Source organism: Quercus robur, chromosome 2 (genome assembly GCF_932294415.1).
Source record: "Quercus robur chromosome 2, dhQueRobu3.1, whole genome shotgun sequence".
Taxonomy (NCBI): domain Eukaryota; kingdom Viridiplantae; phylum Streptophyta; class Magnoliopsida; order Fagales; family Fagaceae; genus Quercus; species Quercus robur.
The window spans coordinates 40,212,024-40,233,840 of record NC_065535.1 but is presented as its reverse complement, the minus strand read 5'-3'; the positions used below and the strand labels follow the sequence as shown (position 1 = coordinate 40,233,840).

The 21,817-nt window shown below is 34.0% G+C and overlaps 1 protein-coding gene across 2 annotated transcripts; it reads right to left on the bottom strand.

Annotated features, from left to right (window-relative positions):
* Positions 1 to 2,118: 2,118 nt before the first annotated feature.
* On the bottom strand, positions 2,119 to 4,692 carry LOC126713691 (profilin-1). 2 transcript variants are annotated; one of them, XM_050413525.1, is made up of 4 exons: positions 4,362 to 4,692; positions 3,182 to 3,319; positions 2,410 to 2,552; positions 2,119 to 2,328 (listed from the first exon to the last, which is right to left on the bottom strand). In XM_050413525.1, the coding sequence occupies exons 1-3, from the start codon at positions 4,482 to 4,484 to the stop codon at positions 2,418 to 2,420; spliced, it is 396 nt and encodes a 131-aa protein (XP_050269482.1). In that variant the 5' UTR covers positions 4,485 to 4,692; the 3' UTR covers positions 2,119 to 2,328; positions 2,410 to 2,417. The 2 variants fall into 2 exon arrangements, with proteins under 2 accessions (XP_050269482.1, XP_050269483.1); XM_050413526.1 differs by having other exon boundaries at positions 2,119 to 2,323; positions 4,362 to 4,617.
* Positions 4,693 to 21,817: the final 17,125 nt, after the last annotated feature.

Genomic DNA, 21,817 nt, shown 5'->3' with positions numbered 1-21,817 from the left:
AGCTTATTTGGACCTTGTAACATGTCTTAGTGAGCATTTTGTAATTTGCAATTGAGAAAAGACAACGAAATATTTAATATTAACCTGAGGATCTCTAACATTTATTCGTGTCCTCTGCTATTACATTTGCTGCTTTTTTTTTTTTTTTTTTTTGCTTTTGCTTGCTGTTTCGATATATTCTTGCTTGCTAGCATGCATTTCTTGTAGGACCACTACTCTGTGCATCACTTGGTTTGTAAACAGCCTTTAACTGCGGTGAGCCAAGCCCAGTCCCTTTAAACCATAACAACGAGCCTAGGGTCCTTGCTTCAATTTGGGCCTAGGCTTTGTAGAAAAAAGGACCCTCACACTTTGGCGACTCCATTGGGGACTGGGTAAAGGAGAGGGAAGAAGCAGTCCTTTTGCAGAGCATGGCTCCAAGGTAAAGGAACAGCAAAGGAACCAATGTGCCACCTGCGGCCTCCAAACCCGTGGGAGAAAATGAAATGGCCTTTGGGCAGAGGAATGAGGTGCCTTTGGTAGAACAGGAAGTTGTATCAGGTCAAAGACATACAAGACAAGAGCCAGACCCTATGGCTCGAATGGCAGAAATGTTGAAGGATTTGCAACAAGAAATTCGCATTCTCAAAGGCAGGACATAGGAAATCAGGGACAATGTCCTCCCTGTAGTCAACCAGGACAGAGCTCAACCAAAGGGTGGGTCAACAAACATAAATAAATATTGAGTATCTCAATCAATGGATATATATATATATATATATATATGAAATTAATATACTTAAACTTTTTATTAGAGTTTAATATTCTACTACCTTTTATGCAAGTCTTTATTTAAATTATCTTAAACTATGTCTAGCCCATTTAATTATCCAATAATTTTTTATTATGCCCAACCCCATTGATCACTTATGAAATTTAAAAAAAAATAAAAATACAAAAACTGAAGAGGGGTAGACAGTGGTTTGTCTGCCCATTAAAAACTGATTTAAGTAAAAACACAATCCTAAGAAAATGCAGCGAGAGCGAGAGAGACAGAGACAATCTCATGGTTTGACAACATCTCATGGTGGTTGAAGTTTCAACAATGGCTATAAGTAGCCATAATATATATATATATATATATATATATATATATATATATATATATATATATATCTGATCTGAACCTATGAGAATTGAATTACAAATTGTTCAAGCACTTCTTTAATGTTGACAACGTTTTGGTTTGGAGGTTGAAGGGCTTTGATTCTAGAAGCTTTTGGGGTTTTTTTTTTTTTTTTTTTTTGCCAAGAACCCCACGACAAAATATCCATGGCTTTAAATATGATAATTTTGTGGGAGCTTATTAGTGGGAAGGATTAGATTCTGCATTGGTATAGGTTAGGTTAATAGGCTCTTTATCTGTGGAGGAAGAGAGATTGCAGATATATATAGAAAAATAAAGCAGTGGGTGTTCCATTTCCAATAGGCAACGATCGAATGTTTTGAAAAACCTCTTGATCGGGAATAGGAAGAATCGCCATTAATCAAGAGACAGATTTGAAGAAGGTCTGAATTAATGCTCAATTAGTTGAAAGAATTGCAAAATGTTAATTACAAAAGGAAGAGATAATGCGTACCAAGTAAGGATTCTGATTTTTTGGCAAAGTGGCAATTGAACAGGTATGAAGAAGTGATTCGAAGGAGATGAAGAGACCAAGGAGGGAAGAGAGACAGAGTTTGGCGTTAGAAAGGTGAAATTCTGAAGTTTTGAAAGCGTAAAAGACAAGAAGAGCAAAAGTAGAAGGAGGGGAGACACAGAGGGGTTAGCATTAAAGACAACATTAACAACATTAACGTAAGATTGGGCTTTATGGTGTAGATAGGGTTGAAAATCATTTCTTTTTAATAATATTTTAAAATTATGAGAAATATTTAGAAAATGTATTTTAAAATTATGGGAAAAATTTAGGAAAAAGAAGGGTAATGACATGGCTACTGATGTGGCTCAATGGGAGCGTAACAATATTAAATGCTAAGCTTTAACTTTTAGTAATATATAGATATATAGATTGTTGGTTTTGACAAGAAAAGAAGCCACACGAAACACAGCTAAGAATGCTAAAACGGGCAGGCATATACCCAGGCAAAATTAAAGAGTTTATAGATTTATGCCAATCAATATACCACATCCAAGGTAATGTTGCCAAATGACTCACTAGAAAAACATCATAATACTTCTCATAAAAAAGATTACAAAGACAGACCATAGTCATCACTTCCCAAGCACCAAACTTTTGGTTCCAAGCATATTTCCCATGGCTCTTAATACTTTGTAATATTGCTTCACTACAACCAATCATTTTAACATGTCAGTAAATGCTAGATTGTATAAAAGTAAAGAAGATTTGACAAAATAACATGACATACCAAGATGATTAGAGACCCTGATCGATGAGATAATCACCAAGCCTTTCGACAATCATGTTACACTGACCAGGAGTCATTGGTTCATCATAGATACCAATGATCAAGGCCTGACTAGTCTTCTTAACGGTAACACCTCCAGGACCCTGAAATTGTGGTGAGAAAGTCTTAGAATACAACAATATGATACTTTTTTTTTATTTTTTATTTTTATCGGTAACAATATGATACTTATCAAAAAAAGAAAAAGAAAAAAGAATACAACAATATGATAAAAAATCAGGGAGAAAATGTAAAGGGCCGCAGCTAAACAGTTCAATAATAACTGTATCCAGCTTCCAAAGAAAGCCCTCTCTTCCACCCTCCTCTTTCTCCTGATAGTATACTTTCTGATGAAGTCGAGTACATAAAGGTGCAGGCAAATTAAATGTTTAATGGTGACATAGGCATGTACTTAGCCATGCATCAACTACTTGAGGAAGCGGTAATGATATGCTAAGTGACCCAACTCTGGGGCTTTGACCAATACAAGAGAGGAACTTTTCAGCATTTTGAAATTCATACTTCCAAGTTGAACTAAAACAAATTCAAATAGATATGTAAGTGGTCTAACTTTGGGGCTTTGACCAATTCAAGGAAGGAACATTTCAGCATTTTGATCTTCATACTTCCAAGTTGAACTTAAACAAATAAATATGCTCACTACTCTGCATAAGCACCTTAAACCTACTTCTCAAAACGATAGTCAAATTAAAATTAGTTTTGAGCTCATCACCTTCTTCCCTCGAATGACAGCTCCTGGCTCGCCTTGGATCACCATATACTTTGTGCCTCCGAGGTACAATCCAGTTGGAGCAAGTGACCCAGGTTCAGCAAAGTCATTCATAATGCCAGTTATTTCTTCAGACTTGAACTAATAAATCAACAGGGACACAAAAGAAAAAAAAATGCATGGTTAAATCAGAAAAGAAGCACCAATATACAAGGCATCAAAGGATGTGATTGTGATGAGGAAAACATGTGCGTTCAGGGTAATAACACATGCTTTAGAATCTATGAAACCAAAAAAAAGAATAATAGTTTCTATCCCAATAATTACAATCAATACTAGTAACTTTAGTCAGTTTCGAAACTTTACGATTGGATAAAATTTTCCTTCAAACCGGTCATGTGGAAGTTTAAAATATCATCCACATGTTCTTTTAGTCACATGACCATATGTGCTTTTAGTTACATGACCTATCTAACACTATCAGTCATGTGACTCGTTTAAATGATGTAACGGATCATGCGATGTGACAAAAATGACACAAGGACAATCATTTGAATGGTTACGTTATAAGCCAAAAGAAGCTTCCTGCAACCTGGCTTGGAGGAAAACTTTTGTCCTGTGCAATTTAGCAATTCACATTTTTGCAGCCCCGAATTTAAGCACCAAAGACGACGCCACAAGGCAAGCAAAAGAAAATGCCATAGGAAAGAGCCCTTCTTTCTCATGCATCCAACACAATTGAGCTAAGACTTAATTGGCTCAAGCCCTTGCAAACCATTTATCTACAAATGCTCAAACTAATTTTACAAAAACAGATTTTTTTTGAGAAACTCAATATATGTATTCTTTTTTTTGAGAGCAAACACAATTTCATTCAAATAGAAACAGAAAGAGAATCCAAGTACAAAGCCTCTAAGGCCGGTGGTGGTGACATACTAACAAAAATAAAGGAACAATTGCCCTCCTCGTTAGCTTATAACCACTGTTTTGACTTCTTGATCAAATAATAAAAGAACATAATTCCAAAAAGCTTTTTTGAAAAATAATTATAATAAAAGACCAAAATTTTAATAACTGAAAAAAAAAATGATCAGATCGGGGAATTAGGCATGCAGCCCATCAAACCATATAAAACAATCTACAAACATCAAGAGAAAAAAGAAAAAGAAAAAAAGAGGAGGACCTGAGGGAAAGTAGAGCTCTGGGCCCAAACGCTGCCGTCGTGGCCGATGATGGCTGCGGCGGCGAGGTGATTGCCTTCGATTTCGCACATGAGATGATCATCGACGTAGGTTTGCCACGACATCTTCTTCTTCTTCTTCTTCTTCTTTGTACGTCTGAGATTGTTTTTCTTATCTCTGTTGCTTAGGAGATTTTTTATGTTGTTCTAGTTTGAGTTTTTTTTTTTTGGGTGAGTTTGTCTTTAAATTTCGGTGGGTTTTGTTGTCTGCTGACGAATCTACTATATAATAATAATAATAATAATAATAATAATAATAAGCTTTTAGGCAAAATCTGTGTGGTCTTCTGTAGTCTAGCACTAGGAGTAACAGCAGTAGCGTTGAAACCACGGTGATTTTTGTTTCTAAAATAATGATAATTTTCTAAATTTATCGAGCAAGATTTAGGTACAGTATTTAGGTACTGTTACTTAAATTTATCTTTTAAAATTTTGTTATATAGATTTTTCTTATAGGATGAAAGTGCATTTTTTAATTAAACAGCTACATAGTTGAATCTTAAGAAAAGAACATAGAGAACTGCACTTAAGGTGTTGTAACTAAGTTTTTGTTGGGGATATTACACAAAGTAATAATGGAAGAATAAGATTAACATAAAATACAAGTAGAAAATAGAAAAATTGGAGGTACTATATCGTTTTCCTTAAACAATATTTGCCCCCCACACTTTTTGTTGCTAAAAAGTTATCGCAAATTTGTCTCCAGGATACAACCAAGATGTTGAGTTTTACAGATAGCAATTCTGGAAAATGACCACAAGATTTCTTATGTTTTTTGTGTGTTTTTTTCAAATGAACATAAGCCTTTATTTATACCCATAGAGTCATGTTTCATGAAAAGACACGTATGGAGAGTTAGTTAATTTTTAAGTGAACATAAATCTCTATTCATGAAAAGGCACATATGTTTCATGAAAAGACACGTATAGAGAGTTAATTATTTTTCAAGTGAACATAAGTCTCTATTCATGAAAAGGCACGTATCTTTCATGAAAATGCATGTATGGAGAGTTAGTTATTTTTTCATAAAACGGTTAACAAAGATTGAAACTTCTTCAACCTTTCTGAACAGTCACCAGAAAATTCTACAAAAAATTCTATAAAATTTCAGAAAATTCAGATTTTGGAATTTTCACTTAGAAAATTCCAAAACTTGAATTTTCACTTTATGAAACCATATCCTCCAAACTCAAACATCATTATTACAACCTATCTTTGTATATACCTATATATACAACAATCCTCCACTAGGTTGTAATAATATATGTCTCATTTGATTGATATCCTATCATGCATAATGGAAGGTGTCTTTCAACTTAAACCTCCCTTTAGTGTAATTGCTCAAGAAATCAACAGAGTTAATGATGGCTTGGTGCTTAAACCAAAACTTTTATGTGTTTAAATCGGAAACAACACATACATGAGAATATCCACAACACATTTAGAAATTGAAGTTGTTAGCACTATTATGGCCTTGTGTTCTTCCTGGTTTAGTGAACATTGACAAGAATAAACCCTTTTATTCTTGCTAGAAGCGGCACCACTCCTATATTAACAAAGGTGAAGTTCCTTCTTATGTCTCTGTTACACAGACATTTATAATTTATGAACTTCATTAAGAGTTAAAAACTCATCCTCAATTTCATCGTAACAATCTGCACTAATCCATCCTGAATGAAACACAAATTTAGTGCTCTTACTAACCACGTATCAATAGCTTGTTGTTACCCTTTAAACCTCTTAGATTTAATCAGTTCAAGGTTGGGTTCCCATTATTGGTGATTCTCTTAAAATAAGGATTTTAGTCTCATTCCAATGGATGTTAACCTTACCAAGTCTTGAGACACACTTCGGTAAAGGACCTATTTTATATATAGAATTACGTAGGCAATGGACTAGTCCAACCACACTTGACTTGCCTTACGTATTCTTGTCAATTTTAAGTCTAAGTTCACATTGTATACAACTCATGTATACTATACGCGTTGTGGTTTCACAATTACAGTACGATGAATGGCTTACTATGGTCGTGGCCATGACACTTTATTAAAACTTTAGCCATTTTCTTCCTTGCCCGTTACCATTATTATCAGTGCTCTCAATTCAATTCTATGATAGAGTAAGAAATACACCTTATTTCTTTAATGCTTACACATAGCACCCCTACATTTAGTGATTATCTAACTAGACATAGATATTATCACTCACATCAATAATAGAATTAAACTTGAATATTCTATAGAATAGATATTCATCACAATTAAGTACTTTTTAGTGATCAACCTCAAATTTTAGAAATTTTGAAAGTCTATATACAGTGAAGGCAATGTCTAGTTTAGTTCCATACATGATACGCAACATGTACTTAATTCACTAGCAAACTTGAGCTGTGCATCTACCCTTCCAGTAATTTCTTTATTTATTATTGGAATCAGAATATCTTTGCATCTTTAAAAATAGGGGAAATTACACTTTACCTACTTGTGGTTTGTTCAAAAAACACTTTACCCACCTGTGGTTTAAAAAATGACACTTTGCTTACTTGTGGTCTAATCTGTTAACCAAACATTTACCCACCTCTGTCTTGCCGTTACTCTAACACTATTCCACTCAAAAAAAACAATAGCAATTGAATCAAAACACTTACCTGAGGAAAAAAAAAAAAAAAGGCTTCCTTTTACCCGTACACCCCTGCTCGAGATTGTGATCCACTCCATCAAGATCAACCCGTGAAACTCTCAGCATCAAGAGAAGAAGGCAGTCCTATCAAAACCCATGTGAAGGATATTGAAGATTTTCTCTCTTGATTTAAACAACAGGTACGATTTTGATAGTTAGGGTTCTTGATTTCTTTTTCAAAAATTGCTGGTAGATTTTTTTTTTTTATTATTAATTGCTGGTAGGTTACTTGATAGATTGCTGGTAGATTACTTGATTTCTTGGTTCCTATTGCACCATGTAAACCAAACATTCATAAGCTCCTTCATATTTGTCTTGTTAATAAGTCAAAGACCAATTACTGAATTGCTTTCTCATAAGGCTCTTGCATTGGTCTATTTGCGGCTGTCGTCATCTTCTGAGAGCAAATTTGGAAGGTCTAAATTGGGTAACATTATATTTACTAATATTAACCTAGTAAGTCAAGTTTATGATTTCCTTTCTGGTTCTGTTATCAGTATTTATTTTCTTCGTTTTACATATCAGATCAGTGGAATGGAACAGACTAGCTTTTTATTTCAGCAATCTTCAAAGGTAGTCCTGAATCTACTTATATGAAGTAATGAGATAGGAAGCTTCTAAATGATTTCAGTGATAGGTCATAAAATGTTTTGATGCATGGCTAGAATAACATCCTAATGTTTTTGCCTTTTGTTAATCTAAATTTAGAAGGTAACTAGTGCATTATAATGCATCTTTTGCAATGTTGCTATGGCAATATCAAGTTTTATGCCTCTATGTGGATGCCCTTGTGAAAGGGGCTTTTGTTGTTACCCCATCATTTAAATCTAAAGATGCATATTCTAATGGGAATTTTTTTTTTTCAAATTGCAGTAATTTCAGTGAAGGTTTCTTGAGCAACTTATGCAATGTATTCATCAAGTGGCACTTATTCTACAACAACTCATTTTTACCAATGCTTCAAAGGGAAAAGTCAGCTAGGGAAATGGAAGAAAAAACTACTAAGAGGGAAATAAAAGCTTGTGAACAATATGTAGAAGCTAGGGAGAAAGCAATGAAGGCAAGAGATAATGAGAGATTGTGCAAGCTTGCACTAGTGGTGTCATGGGGATTTTTTGTGTTTGTAATGTTGGTTTTTTGTTCTGCTTTACGTCAACAAAACATAATTTAAGAGGTTTAAGTTTAGCATGATGGTTATGTGTTTGTTTTTTTGAGGTTGTCTAGATCATTGAGCTTAGTTCAGTGTGTAAGTTGTAGTGTTTTATAGGTTGAATGCTCAAATGGTCATTTTGTAAGTTGTATTGTTGTAATATAACAACTTTGGTAATAGAATCACCTGATTTGATTGTTGGTAATAAATTGATGGTATTTGTAAATTGATGGCACTCAACTATCATAACCAAACATTTTGAAATGTTCATAATAGTACAATATTGACACTTCCAATATCAGCTAACAACACAGCCACTCTGTCACTACCTGGCATATTGCCAAAACTTGATAAATGCAATATATGACCAAAATATAAGTGATTCTTCCATATCAGCTAACAACACAGCCAATCTGTCATTACCTGGCACATTGCCAAAAGCTAATATATTACCAAAATATTAATCATTCTATCATAAATGGCACATGCCAAAAAATAACACAACAATATATTACCAAAATATTAAAACCTTTCCACCTTAATAACAAGATTACAACCAAAAGTAAAAACATTGTTTGACAAAGACAGAAACACATCTCCTAACCAAAACATAAAACATTGATTTTGGCACTTAACCATTTAAACTACTAATTATACTAGGTATGTGGACCACAAAAAAAAACAAAACATCTCATCTAGCTTCCTTCTAGTTTGTTGGTCATCATGTACTGCTCTTCCCACCAACTGGTTGAAACTTTGATGGTCTTGATGTTCTGCCCTTACCACCTACTACCTTGGATTTTGCAGCACTTGATATATTGCCCTTTCCTCTAGTACCCATAATAGTACCTCCACCATTTATTTGTCTAGCTACACCAGCAACAGCAGATGCACCAACCACACTAGTTACACTAGCAACACCATTTCTTGGCTACAAAATCATAATCATAGACAAGTTAATTAATGGTAAGGTAAAATGAAAAATTATATAAATAAAGCTACAATACATGGGATGATGATGGTTTAGAATCCCATGTCTCTCTAGGTGCATGAAAGTTTGGTTAACTGGATGAAGAGTACCAATAGGCCCTAGAGGTAGCTTGTGGAGTTGAAGCTCTGTTAGCTGGTTGTGAGGATGAAAGTTGAGATCTAGAGGTGTTAGCAAAAGGTTGATATGCAGGTTGGGATGCAGGTTGAGGTCTTGCCTCAGTAACATTCTTCTTGGTCCTACTTGCAGAATTAACTCCCTGTGCATATATCACAGCAGTACAAGTTACAAACATATCACAACAATAATGACAGCTTACAAACATATGAAGCAAGGAACGAAGTGACTAGGTTGAACTCTAAATATACTTACAACTTTATCCTTTTGAAGCCTCTATCTCCTTTGCCACATGGTCTCACCAGTAATGATAGCTTTGCAACCTCTTGAATTGTGCCCTTCTTTATGACACTTCCCACATTTGATAGTCTTGTTCATTCTAGATGCCCTTCTCTATAGATATCCACCTTCTCTAGGTTCTTAAAAATAGCAGTAATGCCATGTTTGCAAGGCAGTCTAGTTAAATCCCATATCCTATAGCTGCATGTCCTATTTGTCAAATTAACCACATGCCTTTCACGGTCATTATCAACTTCATACATGAACCTACCAGATGGAGTAGCACAAAAAGGTATACTCTCTTGTTTCAACTTCTCTAACTTGTCTTGAATATTTGGACACACTTTCCCAACATACTTCTCTATACCATTCCTCTTTTTACAGAGGTTGGTCATTAGCCTAACTCTAATCCACTCTAACATTGCTAAGATGGGCTTGTCCCTAGCCTTCAAAATCATGGAATTGAATGATTCACTAAGATTGTTGGCTAAACAATCACATAATGCCCTGCAATTAAAATGAGACTTAGACCATTGGGCAAGGTTGATGTCAGCAAGATACTCCCAAGCCTTAGGGTCTAGATCCTTTAATTCTTGCATTCTCTTCTTAAACTCCTTAATAGTTGTGGCTCCAGCACATCTCCATAATGCATCCTTCAACTCCAACCCCTTGTGGTCAACTTTGAAGTTATTGTAGATATGCTTCACACAGTACCTATGCTCCATAGTTGGAAACAACATCTCAATTGCAGGTATAAGTCCCTGTTTCACATAGAATTCAATAGAAAACAATATTAGTATGGCATTGCTTTTACTATGGCATTTTTGTTCCTAATAGAAAAGTGATTTGTATACCAGATAATATTCCTACAGTAAAATCATGGTGGGTAAAACCATTGGGTGGGGTTGGTCATTCCTACTTGCAGAATAATATTAGTATGGCAATGCATATTTTTTATTTGATAAGTTAAAAACAATATTAGTAATATGAATAATGAAAACACATGCATGTATTACTGAAGTGAACATACAAAGTTTATACCTTTTGCCTATCACTGATAAAGACAAAATTTAGTTGCTCTGGATTCCCAATATCATCTGAAAATTGTTGAAGGAACCAAATCCAAGAGTCTTTGTTCTCTTGTTCAACCACAGCCAAGGCAACTGGAAAAATATTATCATTTCCATCCCTAGCTGTGGCAGCTAGTATTTCCCACCAAATCTTCCTTTTAGGTGGCACCCATCCAATCCTATGATTGGTCTACACCCTCCCAAGAAACCAACCTTCTGTGCATTATACCTTATATACATCCTCCTAAATTTTGGTTGGGAATTTTCATTCTCCATCTTAGTTTGCAAAATAACCCTACTTCCCACATCATTCAACCTTATCATCTCTGCATAGTCTCTTAGCTTCCCATATTGCAACTGCTCATCCCCAGTAATCAAATCAATGGCTTTCCTCTTAGACCTATACACTTGACTCACACTTATGTCAACCTTAAGTTTATCCTTCACATGGTGTTGTACACCCTTTACAATCCAATTAGGGTTCTTGCTAAAATCCTACATGTACTTCTTAGCAATATATGCTGATGTTACTTGGCTGTTTTGGAGGGTTCTAGGGCAAGTGCACTTAGGTATCCATGTCTTTATTTGGAAGGTCAACTCCCACTAACTTTAGATGCATAACACCTCCACCCACACTTGTTCTTGCAATAGACAGATATCTTCTCTTTCTCATTCAATTTGAACTAGATATCCATAGGTTTATGTATAGCATATTCCCTCAATGCCTCCCTAAACACCTTAGCATTAGAAAACTTCATTCCCTTACACATCTCTGGTTTTTTCATTCCAGTTTGAACATTAAAAACCTTCTCTATTGAACCAGCAGCTGGTTCATCATCATCAGACCCTACCAAAATTTCCATGTCATCCTTAAAAGATGGTTCAAGCCAATCATTTTCATCCACACCATCAATTTCCCTAGCATTACTGCTCTGTGAGGCCTCAATAGCTGCTGCATTACTCCTTTGTGGGGTTGTAGTCTCCCCAAATACATTGTCATTAAAATCTAGCCCTTCTAGCCCTTCCTCCAACCAATCAAAGTCCACATTATCATTTTGCTTAGTTTCTAGCACTTCATCTCCTTCACCATCCACATTCACTTCTTCATTTTCATCCACTTCATTTTCAACAGCAAGTAGCTGCTCACCACCTTCCACATATAATACCAACCTATCTGTAGGCCATGCTATGTGAATTTCACACATATACAGCACCTCAGCATCCCTAGTTATCATTCTTAAGCCTTCCTCTAAATTACCTCTAAGAATTAGGTAATGATATGCACTTGTACGGGATGCACCATACTTCTCACACAATCCTTGTATTTTGAAAAAACTTAGACAATCAGGGTCAACATCTTCATATGATATGTTGCCACGTATATATTCTAGGTTTGGGTTCCACATAAACTTGCCACCGTAATTAATCTCAACAGTCAACTTCAAATCTGCCATCTGCATAAAAATAAATGCTTAAATAAAACTGTTATTTGATAAAAGAATAAAACACAAACATAACAGAAACAGATAAAAGTGTTTGTTTTGTTTTTGGGAGACAACCACGTGAGAATGGACCACAAAGTCCACATTTACACATTTTTTTCTCAATACAAAAAGATTCCTAGGGTCCACACAGAACACAACACAGCAAAGGACCAAACCACTAGCAACTTTTAGCTCATTAAACAATATATAAATTTCAGCTGTTGAAATTTTCTATAGGTTCCTAACGGAATATGCATATTAAAAAAAAAAAATCTCTGTTTTGCATTTGGGAGGCAACCACATGGAAATGGACCAATGTCTTTTTTTATTATTATATAAATTGGAAAATTCTACAAGAAAACAACTGCAAATAGACCAGTGCAAGAGCCTTATGAGAAAGCAAATCAGTAATTGGTCTTTGACTTATTAACAAGAAAAATATGAAGGAGCTTATGAATGTTTGGTTTACGTGGTGCAATAGGAACCAAGAAATCAAGTAATCTACCAGCAATCTATCAAGTAACCTACTAGCAATGAATAAAAAAAAAAAATCTACCAGCAATTTTTGAAAAAGAAATCAAGAACCCTAACTATCAAAATCATACCTGTTGTTTAAATCAAGAGAGAAAATCTTCAATATCCTTCACATGGGTTTTGATAGGACTGCCTTCTACTCTTGATGCTGAGAGTTTCATGGGTTGATCTTGATGGAGTGGATCACAATCTCGACAGGGGTGTACGGGTAAAAGGAAGCTTTTTTTTTTTTTTTTTTCTCAGGAAAGTGTTTTGATTCAATTGCTATTGTTTTTTTGAGTGGAATAGTGTTAGAGTAACGGCAAGACATAGGTGGGTAAACGTTTGGTTAACAGATTAGACCACAGGTAGGCAAAGTGTCATTTTTTAAACCACAAGTGGGTAAAGTGTTTTTTGAGAAAACTACAGGTGGGTAAAGTGTAATTTCCCCTTAATAATATTAAAATTTAAGAAGCAAGTTCTCAATACTAGTCTCAACACAATGAGATTACTCAAATCTCAACAAAATGAGATATCATAAATCTCAAAATGAGATTAATATAGTGCACATCTCCACTATATTTCTTTACTTAATTCCCATTCATAAAAGACTTTCATTTAATTAATTAAGGAAGTACAAATCCTTAGGTCTTTCAAGAAAACTTCCTTACCAAGATCACTTTTTAAGAAAGTCCCTTCACACCTATATGATGCATACTCAAATTATATGTGGAGACACAATCCAATATTTCATTATTAATCCTTGAATGTTCAATTAATGAACTCACTTGTACTCTCTTTATTTCACGAAAACGTACTTTCAAAATAGGATCACAAAATGTGCTTGTTTAAACTCAAGACATCTACCACACATGGCAGAATTTAATCACAATGAATTTAACATCCCTCAATATTAATTCTCAATACCTTTATCAAGCACATCTTTGATGCACATTAGCATTCTTATGAGTCCATGACCATGACTCGTTTAAGGGTTATACCCCACACTTTCTTGGATGTCATAATTCTACAAACTGAGTTTTTAAACCCCATAATTTGGGTTCTCAACCATTCCAAAATTCACATATATACACACTATAATTACATATATCAAAATGTAATAATAGAATATAGTGAATTTCTTTAAAATTATATGAATGATTTTAAAGATATCAAACTAATAACACAAATAGTTATTAGTGTATAGATATCAAAAATCTATCTTTTTCCCTTTATTTCAAACCTTTTACTATTAACCTTAGACCAAAAGATTTTATATCTTATTCTAATACCCACTCATTATTAATAGCTTTTACAATAGAAAGCTACATCTTTTTAGAAGCACAAATCTTTCTCAAACTTTAAGATCACTTCCCTCAAAGAATACTATGGGTATTTAATTGGACTACACTTTTATTACCTTTAACAAGGTAAACAAGAGCTTCACATGAAATAAAATTTGGATTAAAATCCCTTTTATTTCTTACACTTTGACTCCACCTATGTTCATATTAAGTGGTATTTAAATTTTCAATACCACTTAATGTGATATTTAACATTGGAGTCATTTACTCGTGTTTAAGTAGGTATTGGGATATCCTTGAAATCATCTTTGAATTTAAACTCAATAAATTCAATATCCTTTGATTTCGCTTTTATATTAGACATTAAGTCTAATAAACTACATACCCTCGAATTTACTTAAAACCTACATATACACTTTATATAGCTCTTTGACTAATTAGTCCTCTTTGGTCTATCATTTACAAAAGGTTAAACACCCCTACAATTCAAAATGCTAAGCATTTGGTCACTTTCTCATTTCATAACACATATGAAATACATTTGAGATGAAACTCTATTATGCATATAACATACACTAAGCAAAGTTTCTTCCCATTGATCAGATAGGAACTTAGCTGATTGCGCTCAAGTTTATGACATTCACCATATCAAATAGAGTTCTCTCTTTTGACCAAACAATTTTATTAGGGTGTATAAGAGACTGCACTTTGGTGTATTATGACATGTTCCTCACAAATAATAATATATATTTAGAAATATTCATCATTTCAAGTTAATACACCATTCAATTCAAATCATCATGCTTATATAAATTATATCATGCTTTGACCTAAATTTTAAGAATTTGAAATTTAAAAGTCTCAATCTAGCATGCCACAAATAAAGAATTAGCAATATAAGCACAACCAAAACATATTGATAAATAACACTCAGATAATAGCATATCCATTGCCTACTAATATCCCATTCTTGGACAAGACCATTCTTAAATAAAAAATTGGCTTTTCTTGATATTAGGCACACAAAAATATAGCATTGGTCAAGAGAGCTTCTTGCCAAAACTTAATTTCACTTCAACAATGCACATTCCATGAACTTTTTCCTTACTGTGGATGTCCACAAGCACCTCTAGTTCTATGGAAGACTCCTCATAAGTCTTGAATTATGCCTTATAGTTGCACACATGCAACATTGCACCTAAATCAAAACACCAATCAGAAGGATTTGTAATTACAACCATATGAAATATAGTGATCTTTATTACATACATCACTCGCCATAGCGATAATGTCCTTAATGACAATTGCTTCATTGGCATTTCCATTTTCATCCTTCTTATTCTTTAAGAACTTACATTCTCAAATGTAATGGTCTTTTTTTCCACAAAGGAAACATGACATTCTAATTGTCATTGTTGGGATCCTTAGAGTTGTTCTTCTAAAATGATTCACACTCTTATTCACATTCAAATGTTTATTGTTCTTATTAGAACTTCCAATTTTAACATTGTTCACATTCACTTTAGAATTGGTGTTAGATACACCTCTAATCGGATTTTCCTCTTCAATTCAGTGATGATCTTCTGACATGTTCCTTAATGTCTTCACATAGTTTAGAAAATCACTTAGGAAAATATTCATATACTCTATCACTTTAAGAGTTTAAATTCCCATCCTTTAAATTTTCTACTTCACTTTATAACATTTAAACATGTTAAAATTTCATTCTTATATCTCAATTCAAATAAATTCGCAACACATGCGAATATTCTAACAAAGAAACTCATCAATCAATTTGAAATCCAAATTGCCCATGAACAAGAAATTCGTACCTTCAATGTTCAAACTATGAACATGGCTTTTAATGCATTCACAATGTGAAAGAATCATCATCTTGTCTTGCCAACAAAGAAACTTGTTTCTTTAAGCCTTATTCCATTGAATCTTCTTTATGATCGATTCATCATTTGAACAACTCTTCAAATCCAAGCCACTTACTCTTTCTACTGTGTAAAATTGGTTCCATCAAAATGATCCAATTTCACCAAACCATGGTTCAATATCTTCAAAGTTGTACCATCATTTACTCCTTATCTTGTGGTCAAATATTGTCTAAGATTGTTGAGATATTACACAAAGTAATAATGGAAGAACAAGATTAACATAAAAGATAAACATAAAATAGATAACTTGGAGGCATTATATCGTTTTCCTTAGACAATATTTGCCCCCCATACTTTTGTTGCTAAAAAGTTATCACAAATTTGTCCCCAGGATACAACCAAGATGTTGGGTTCTACATATAGTAATTTTGGAGAATGACCACAGGATTTTTTGTGTTTCTTGTGTTTTTTTTAGGTAAACATAAGCCTCTATTTATACCCATAGGGTTATGTTTCATGAAAAGGCACGTATGGAGAGTTAGTTATTTTTCAAGTGAACATAAGTCTCTATTCATGAAAAGGCATGTATGTTTCATGAAAAGGCATGTATGTTTCATGAAAAGACACATATAGAGAGTTAGTTATTTTTCAAGTGAACATAAGCCTTTATTCATGAAAAGGCATGTATCTTTCATGAAAAGGCATGTATGGATAGTTAGTTATTTGTTCATAAAATGGTTAATAAAGATTGAAACCTCTTCAACTTTTTTGAATAGTTACCAGAAAATTCTAGAAAATACCAAAAAATTCAGATTTTCGAATTTTCACTTAGAAAATTCCAGAACTTGAATTTTCACTATTTGAAACCATGTTCTCCAAACTCAAACATCATTATTACAACCTATCCTTATATATACCTATATATACAACAGTTTTGTCCTTACAAAAATATCCCCTCCTCCTTTTTTTCATATAGACAAAGTTTATCCCTATATTGGTTTGATGGAAGGGAAAGGAAGAAGAATAGAGAAAATGAATAAGAGCATTTACAGTGATGCTACTATAAATTATAGTATTTAACAACTCAAAAATTATTTTATTTGTTTTAATACCCCACTTATATCAAATATCAATGGTTCTATTTTTTTTTTATCACTTTATTTAAATATTCTTTCTTTAGTCTTCCTCATTGTCTCTTCCTCTTTCTTCCTCTTTGTTTCTCTCTCTTCTATTGAAGAACCAACAAACCCACACCCACCACCACCGCCAGCAAACCCAAAGCCACCACCACTGCCACCCACAACCTCATAAATTGAAACCCCCAAAAAAAAACCAAATCACAAGCCCACAACCTCCATAAATCACCACCCAGACATCACAACCAACTATCCAACCCAGCCACAGCTCCGCCGAACTAACCATAACCCCATTGAATCCAAAAAAAAACCCTTAACTCTGCAAACCTAACCTAGCAAAATCCACTGCTCCTTTGGACCCAACCTAGCCACCAACGCACAAATGCCAACGGCGACGATTGAAACCCACCAACAGCGTGACAATTGCCACAAATGGAACCCACCAAGGTGACAACCGCAACAAACAAAACCTACAAATTCAAAGATAGGAAGAACCAAGAAGGGGAGAGAGAGAGAGAGAGAGAGAGAGAGCAATATTTTAATGAGAAAAAGAGATGTTCATGGAATAAAGAATATTATTTTTTATAACTTTTGTGCTACAATAGACCGCCATAGATGGCAGCTTACCATAGTTCAATTGCTAAAAAATTTAACAATAACACCACCAATATAGCTCTATTTTTGTGGTGTTGGTTGTTAAAAATAGCAATATAGCAATATGAGAGCATCATTGTGAAAGCTTTAAGGGGGAAGGAAAAAATGTGGGTCAAAGTGATAGGTTTCTTAACAAATTTAGCCCAAGTGCTTCTCACATGAACAATAATGTGAGCTATCAAATCCTAACAAAGCTTCTTCTCCAAAAAAAAAAAAAAAAAAAAAAAAAAAAAAAAAAAAAAAAAAAAAAAAATCCAAACAAAGCTAAAGTAGATGTAAAATCTAAACTCGAAAGAAAATACCCAATTCGAATCTAATTTTTTTTTACCCGAAGTAAAAACGGGTTGACTTGTGACTCAACCTTTTTTTTTTTGCGGACCAAGCCAAACCTACATGTCTAACCAGCAACCCGACTTTTCTTAATTTCATTTTATTTTTTGGTAAAAAACAAATTTTAATTAAGACATGATTGATTTAATTTTTTGTTTTGGGTTTTACAATGTCATGTAATTATTATATTTTTTATAAGAAAATCAAGTTTTTTAATGTTTTTTGGATAACATTGTTGATACCATATTTGTCCGTCTCAATTTGTGTGCTAAAATCTTATTTTTCATAAAAATTGCAATAATTACCTTTTTAATCTCAGGGCTATGGGAATGTTTTAAAAGGATGGAATTTAGCCCAATTGGATGGTGGATTATCTTGTTTTTCACGTTCAAGGTTAAAATGACCAAAATACTCATGTTGGCCAATCTTCAACCGGGTTGATTGATAGTCAAACTAAGTCAAATTTTTTCCCAAACGATAATTTTCATCCTTCTATGCCAAAATTAATTTCTAACCAATGTCTAAAAATTTGGCCAAGCTTGACCGTGGTTAACCCACATTTTGACCCCATTTTTGATCGAAAAAATCCAACTGTTTTGATTAGGATAATCTCTAGCCCGTGTCGTAGATAATTCAATTCCCTTTAGTTTAATAGATCACGGGCCCATATCAAACTTAAAATGAGCAAGATGTCATGAAAGAACAAAAAACATTCTTGTTTATTAAAATTAGGTAAAGGTGAGAGCCCTTTTTAGCTAGAAAATCCGCACACACATTGGCCTCCCTAAAGCTGTGGTTGATCTTCAAGACTGGGATTTGAGTCATGAGTTGTCTGCAATCATCAAGAATTGGTACAAAGTTAGCATAGGAGCCACCATTATTAGAAAGCAAAATAACAACTTTAGCATCAATATCCAATTCAACAACTTGTAAATGGAGCTAGAGAAGAGCATAAGACCAGGCCATCTCTAATGACCCAAAGTTCAGCTTGCATGCTGTTGGCTCGTTCAATAGCTTTGACAAACCATTTAACCTAGTTCCCATGGTGGTTCCTGATAATCCCCCTACCACCTACAAGCCTTGAGCTACCAAGAGCAGAACTGCCCGTGTTCAAATTGAACCAATTAAAGGGAGGGGCTTCCCATCTCACAGGGATGGAGGTAAGGGGTCTAATTGATTGCTAATTTGACACACAAAAGGAGAACTCAATTATTTTTATATACACAATCTTTAGAAGGGAAGGAACAACATTGCCATTTTGAAAACAACATCTATTTCTTTAGAGCCAGATGCTCCATATTGTAGACACTTCATTTTGTATCTGGTTAATAAACTTTAGTCCCCAGTCCCCATGATGAGCTAGACATGTCTACAAAAGATAATTGAAGTTATTTTAATAGTTTGGAAGTAATCATAACTCAAAAGTGCTTAAATTGCTTTGAAAACGATGCTGAAAAATGACATTTGCTCACTATTTTTACCATAATTTTTTATCCACAAAACATTTTTGAGTGAGGTTTATTTCTTTGGAAATTAGACATCCTAGGCTTCAATTTGAACACAACTTTTGCCTCATTTGGATTTATATTGAGTGAGTTATGGCGGTTTGAATTTGAGCCATCTGAGGAGTTGAAATTAGGGTTTTGGGGAAGCATCTGGGTTCTAGAAGTTCAGTTTTAGGGGCCTAAAACATCATTCTTTGATGTGGGCTGGTCTCTAGACCCTTGGGAACATCCAAAGACGTCTAAAAGGCCTTGAAAACCTTAGTTTAAACATATAAATACAACCTTATGCCTCCAAACTCAAACCCTAGCTAGAAAGAGTGCCATTTTGCTTTCTAAACCCTATTTCCTTTCTGAAAAACCCTAGGGAAAAAGTTAGCACATTTTTGTATAGAGATTCAAAAACTTTTTCTAGCACAAAACTAAGGCAGAAACTTGTTCTTAGTGGGATTTCTCTAAAACCTTTTTATTAAATTTTTTTTCTTGAGTTGTGATTACCTATAAACTATTGAATCCTTTGATTTACTTGATATCTTATTGAATCTTGTTGTGTAGGCCCTAAGGGGCCGGTTAAATATCAATCAAGTAGTGTTTTATAAGCAAGGTAAGTCTCTCTTCATAGCTCTTCCTTAATTTGGATCTTTTATAACTTGTGTCTTTGTTGTTCTTATTTGATTTATATGTTATACATGCTTAGAAATATGATTTGATTTATTTGATTTTGACTTGTTGTGTCTCGCCATATTTTGATTGGAGATTTGAGTGATTGGATATATTGATGAACATGTTTTGATGTGTTAAGTGTTGCTTTTGTTTGTTGTTAGATCCAATGCATGTTTAAGAATAGTTTTTGTTTTGTTTATCTTTAATATCTTTGTTGTTAGTTTAAGTTGTTTAGTTTTGTATTAGAAGTATGCTAGGGTTTGTTAAATTGCTATTTTGTTTGTTGTTCTGAAATTGTGTTTCTAGGCGTATATGCATGCGTACGCATACTCGAAGTATGCGTATGCATACAGTTGGGATGCGCACGCATTCTCGTGCCTAGAAACGTAGATTTAGGGTTCTTACTATTTTGTATATTTCGATTAGTTTTAATCATGTATTTAGGTTTTGTTGAGTCTAGTTTTCACATGTTTAGGTCTAGGGTTAGTAGAATAACATGTTTCACATGCTTTGATTATTGAATTGATAATTAGGGTTTATGTCTTTGATGAATCACATGAACATGCATTGATGCATAAGTGCTGAGATGTTATGGTGCAGTGAGATAAGTGAAGGTAAGTCATGCATATAAATATGAACATGCATCTTTGAATACGATGATTGGTCTCCTTGATTGATGAATACCATGATGCTAGGTTTGAATGATTGAATATACTTGATGATTAACGCCTTGTTGATGTTTTTGCCTTGTGATATACTTGTTGCCCTTGGATATATATGTGTTAGATGAATGGTAGTGTTTTTATGCTATGGATGAGTGTGGGATATATGCCATGTTTTGGATGTTAGATGCATGTTGGTGTGTGTGAGTTTAGAGTAACATATTAGAGGACCTTTTGATGGGATTAGAATTTAGAACACAATAAGTAGAGGCCGACCTATTGGTTGGGTGGGGTTGGGTGCCTAACACCTTCCCATCCCCATACCTAAACTCCAGACATGTGCTTTGGAAAAAATCAGTCATTCCACAAGGGCACTATATTTATGGTTTCTAGACTTAATCTAGGTGGTGACTCCATTTCCTTCTCCGCTGTGGTCCACTCGGCCGAGGCGTACTCCCCCCGTTGTGCTTACACATATGCCCATTAGAAAGAAAGAATCCCAACCAAAAAGATTATTTGGGAGAGAAGAAGAGAGGCAATTCTTAGAATTACCCTCCCAAGATAGGACATTTTACCCAACTGAGTTCATCCTTAGTGGGGTAGATCTTCACCAATTTCTACTTACTCCAACTCTCTCTTTCTGTAGCAAAAAATAGTCATGCACAGTTAATATTTGTACTTATATTAAATTTAAAGGCTCATTAATATATAACAAGCAAAATATTAATAAATTTTTTGAGGGAAAATATTAATCTTTTTTTGAAGACGAGAAAAATATTATTAAAACGTAATATATGTTCAAAAAATAAATGCTAATCTGAATGGTTCTATTGTAGAAGGAAACAACTTGGTAATTAGATAGTCAGCCAAAGTTCTTCTTTTTTTTTTTGAGAAACCAGACTATTAAGCCTGGGCTTTTTTTTTTTTTTTTTTTGAGGAACTTTAAGCCTGGGCTTTTATTCAACTGAAAGGAATACATCAATGA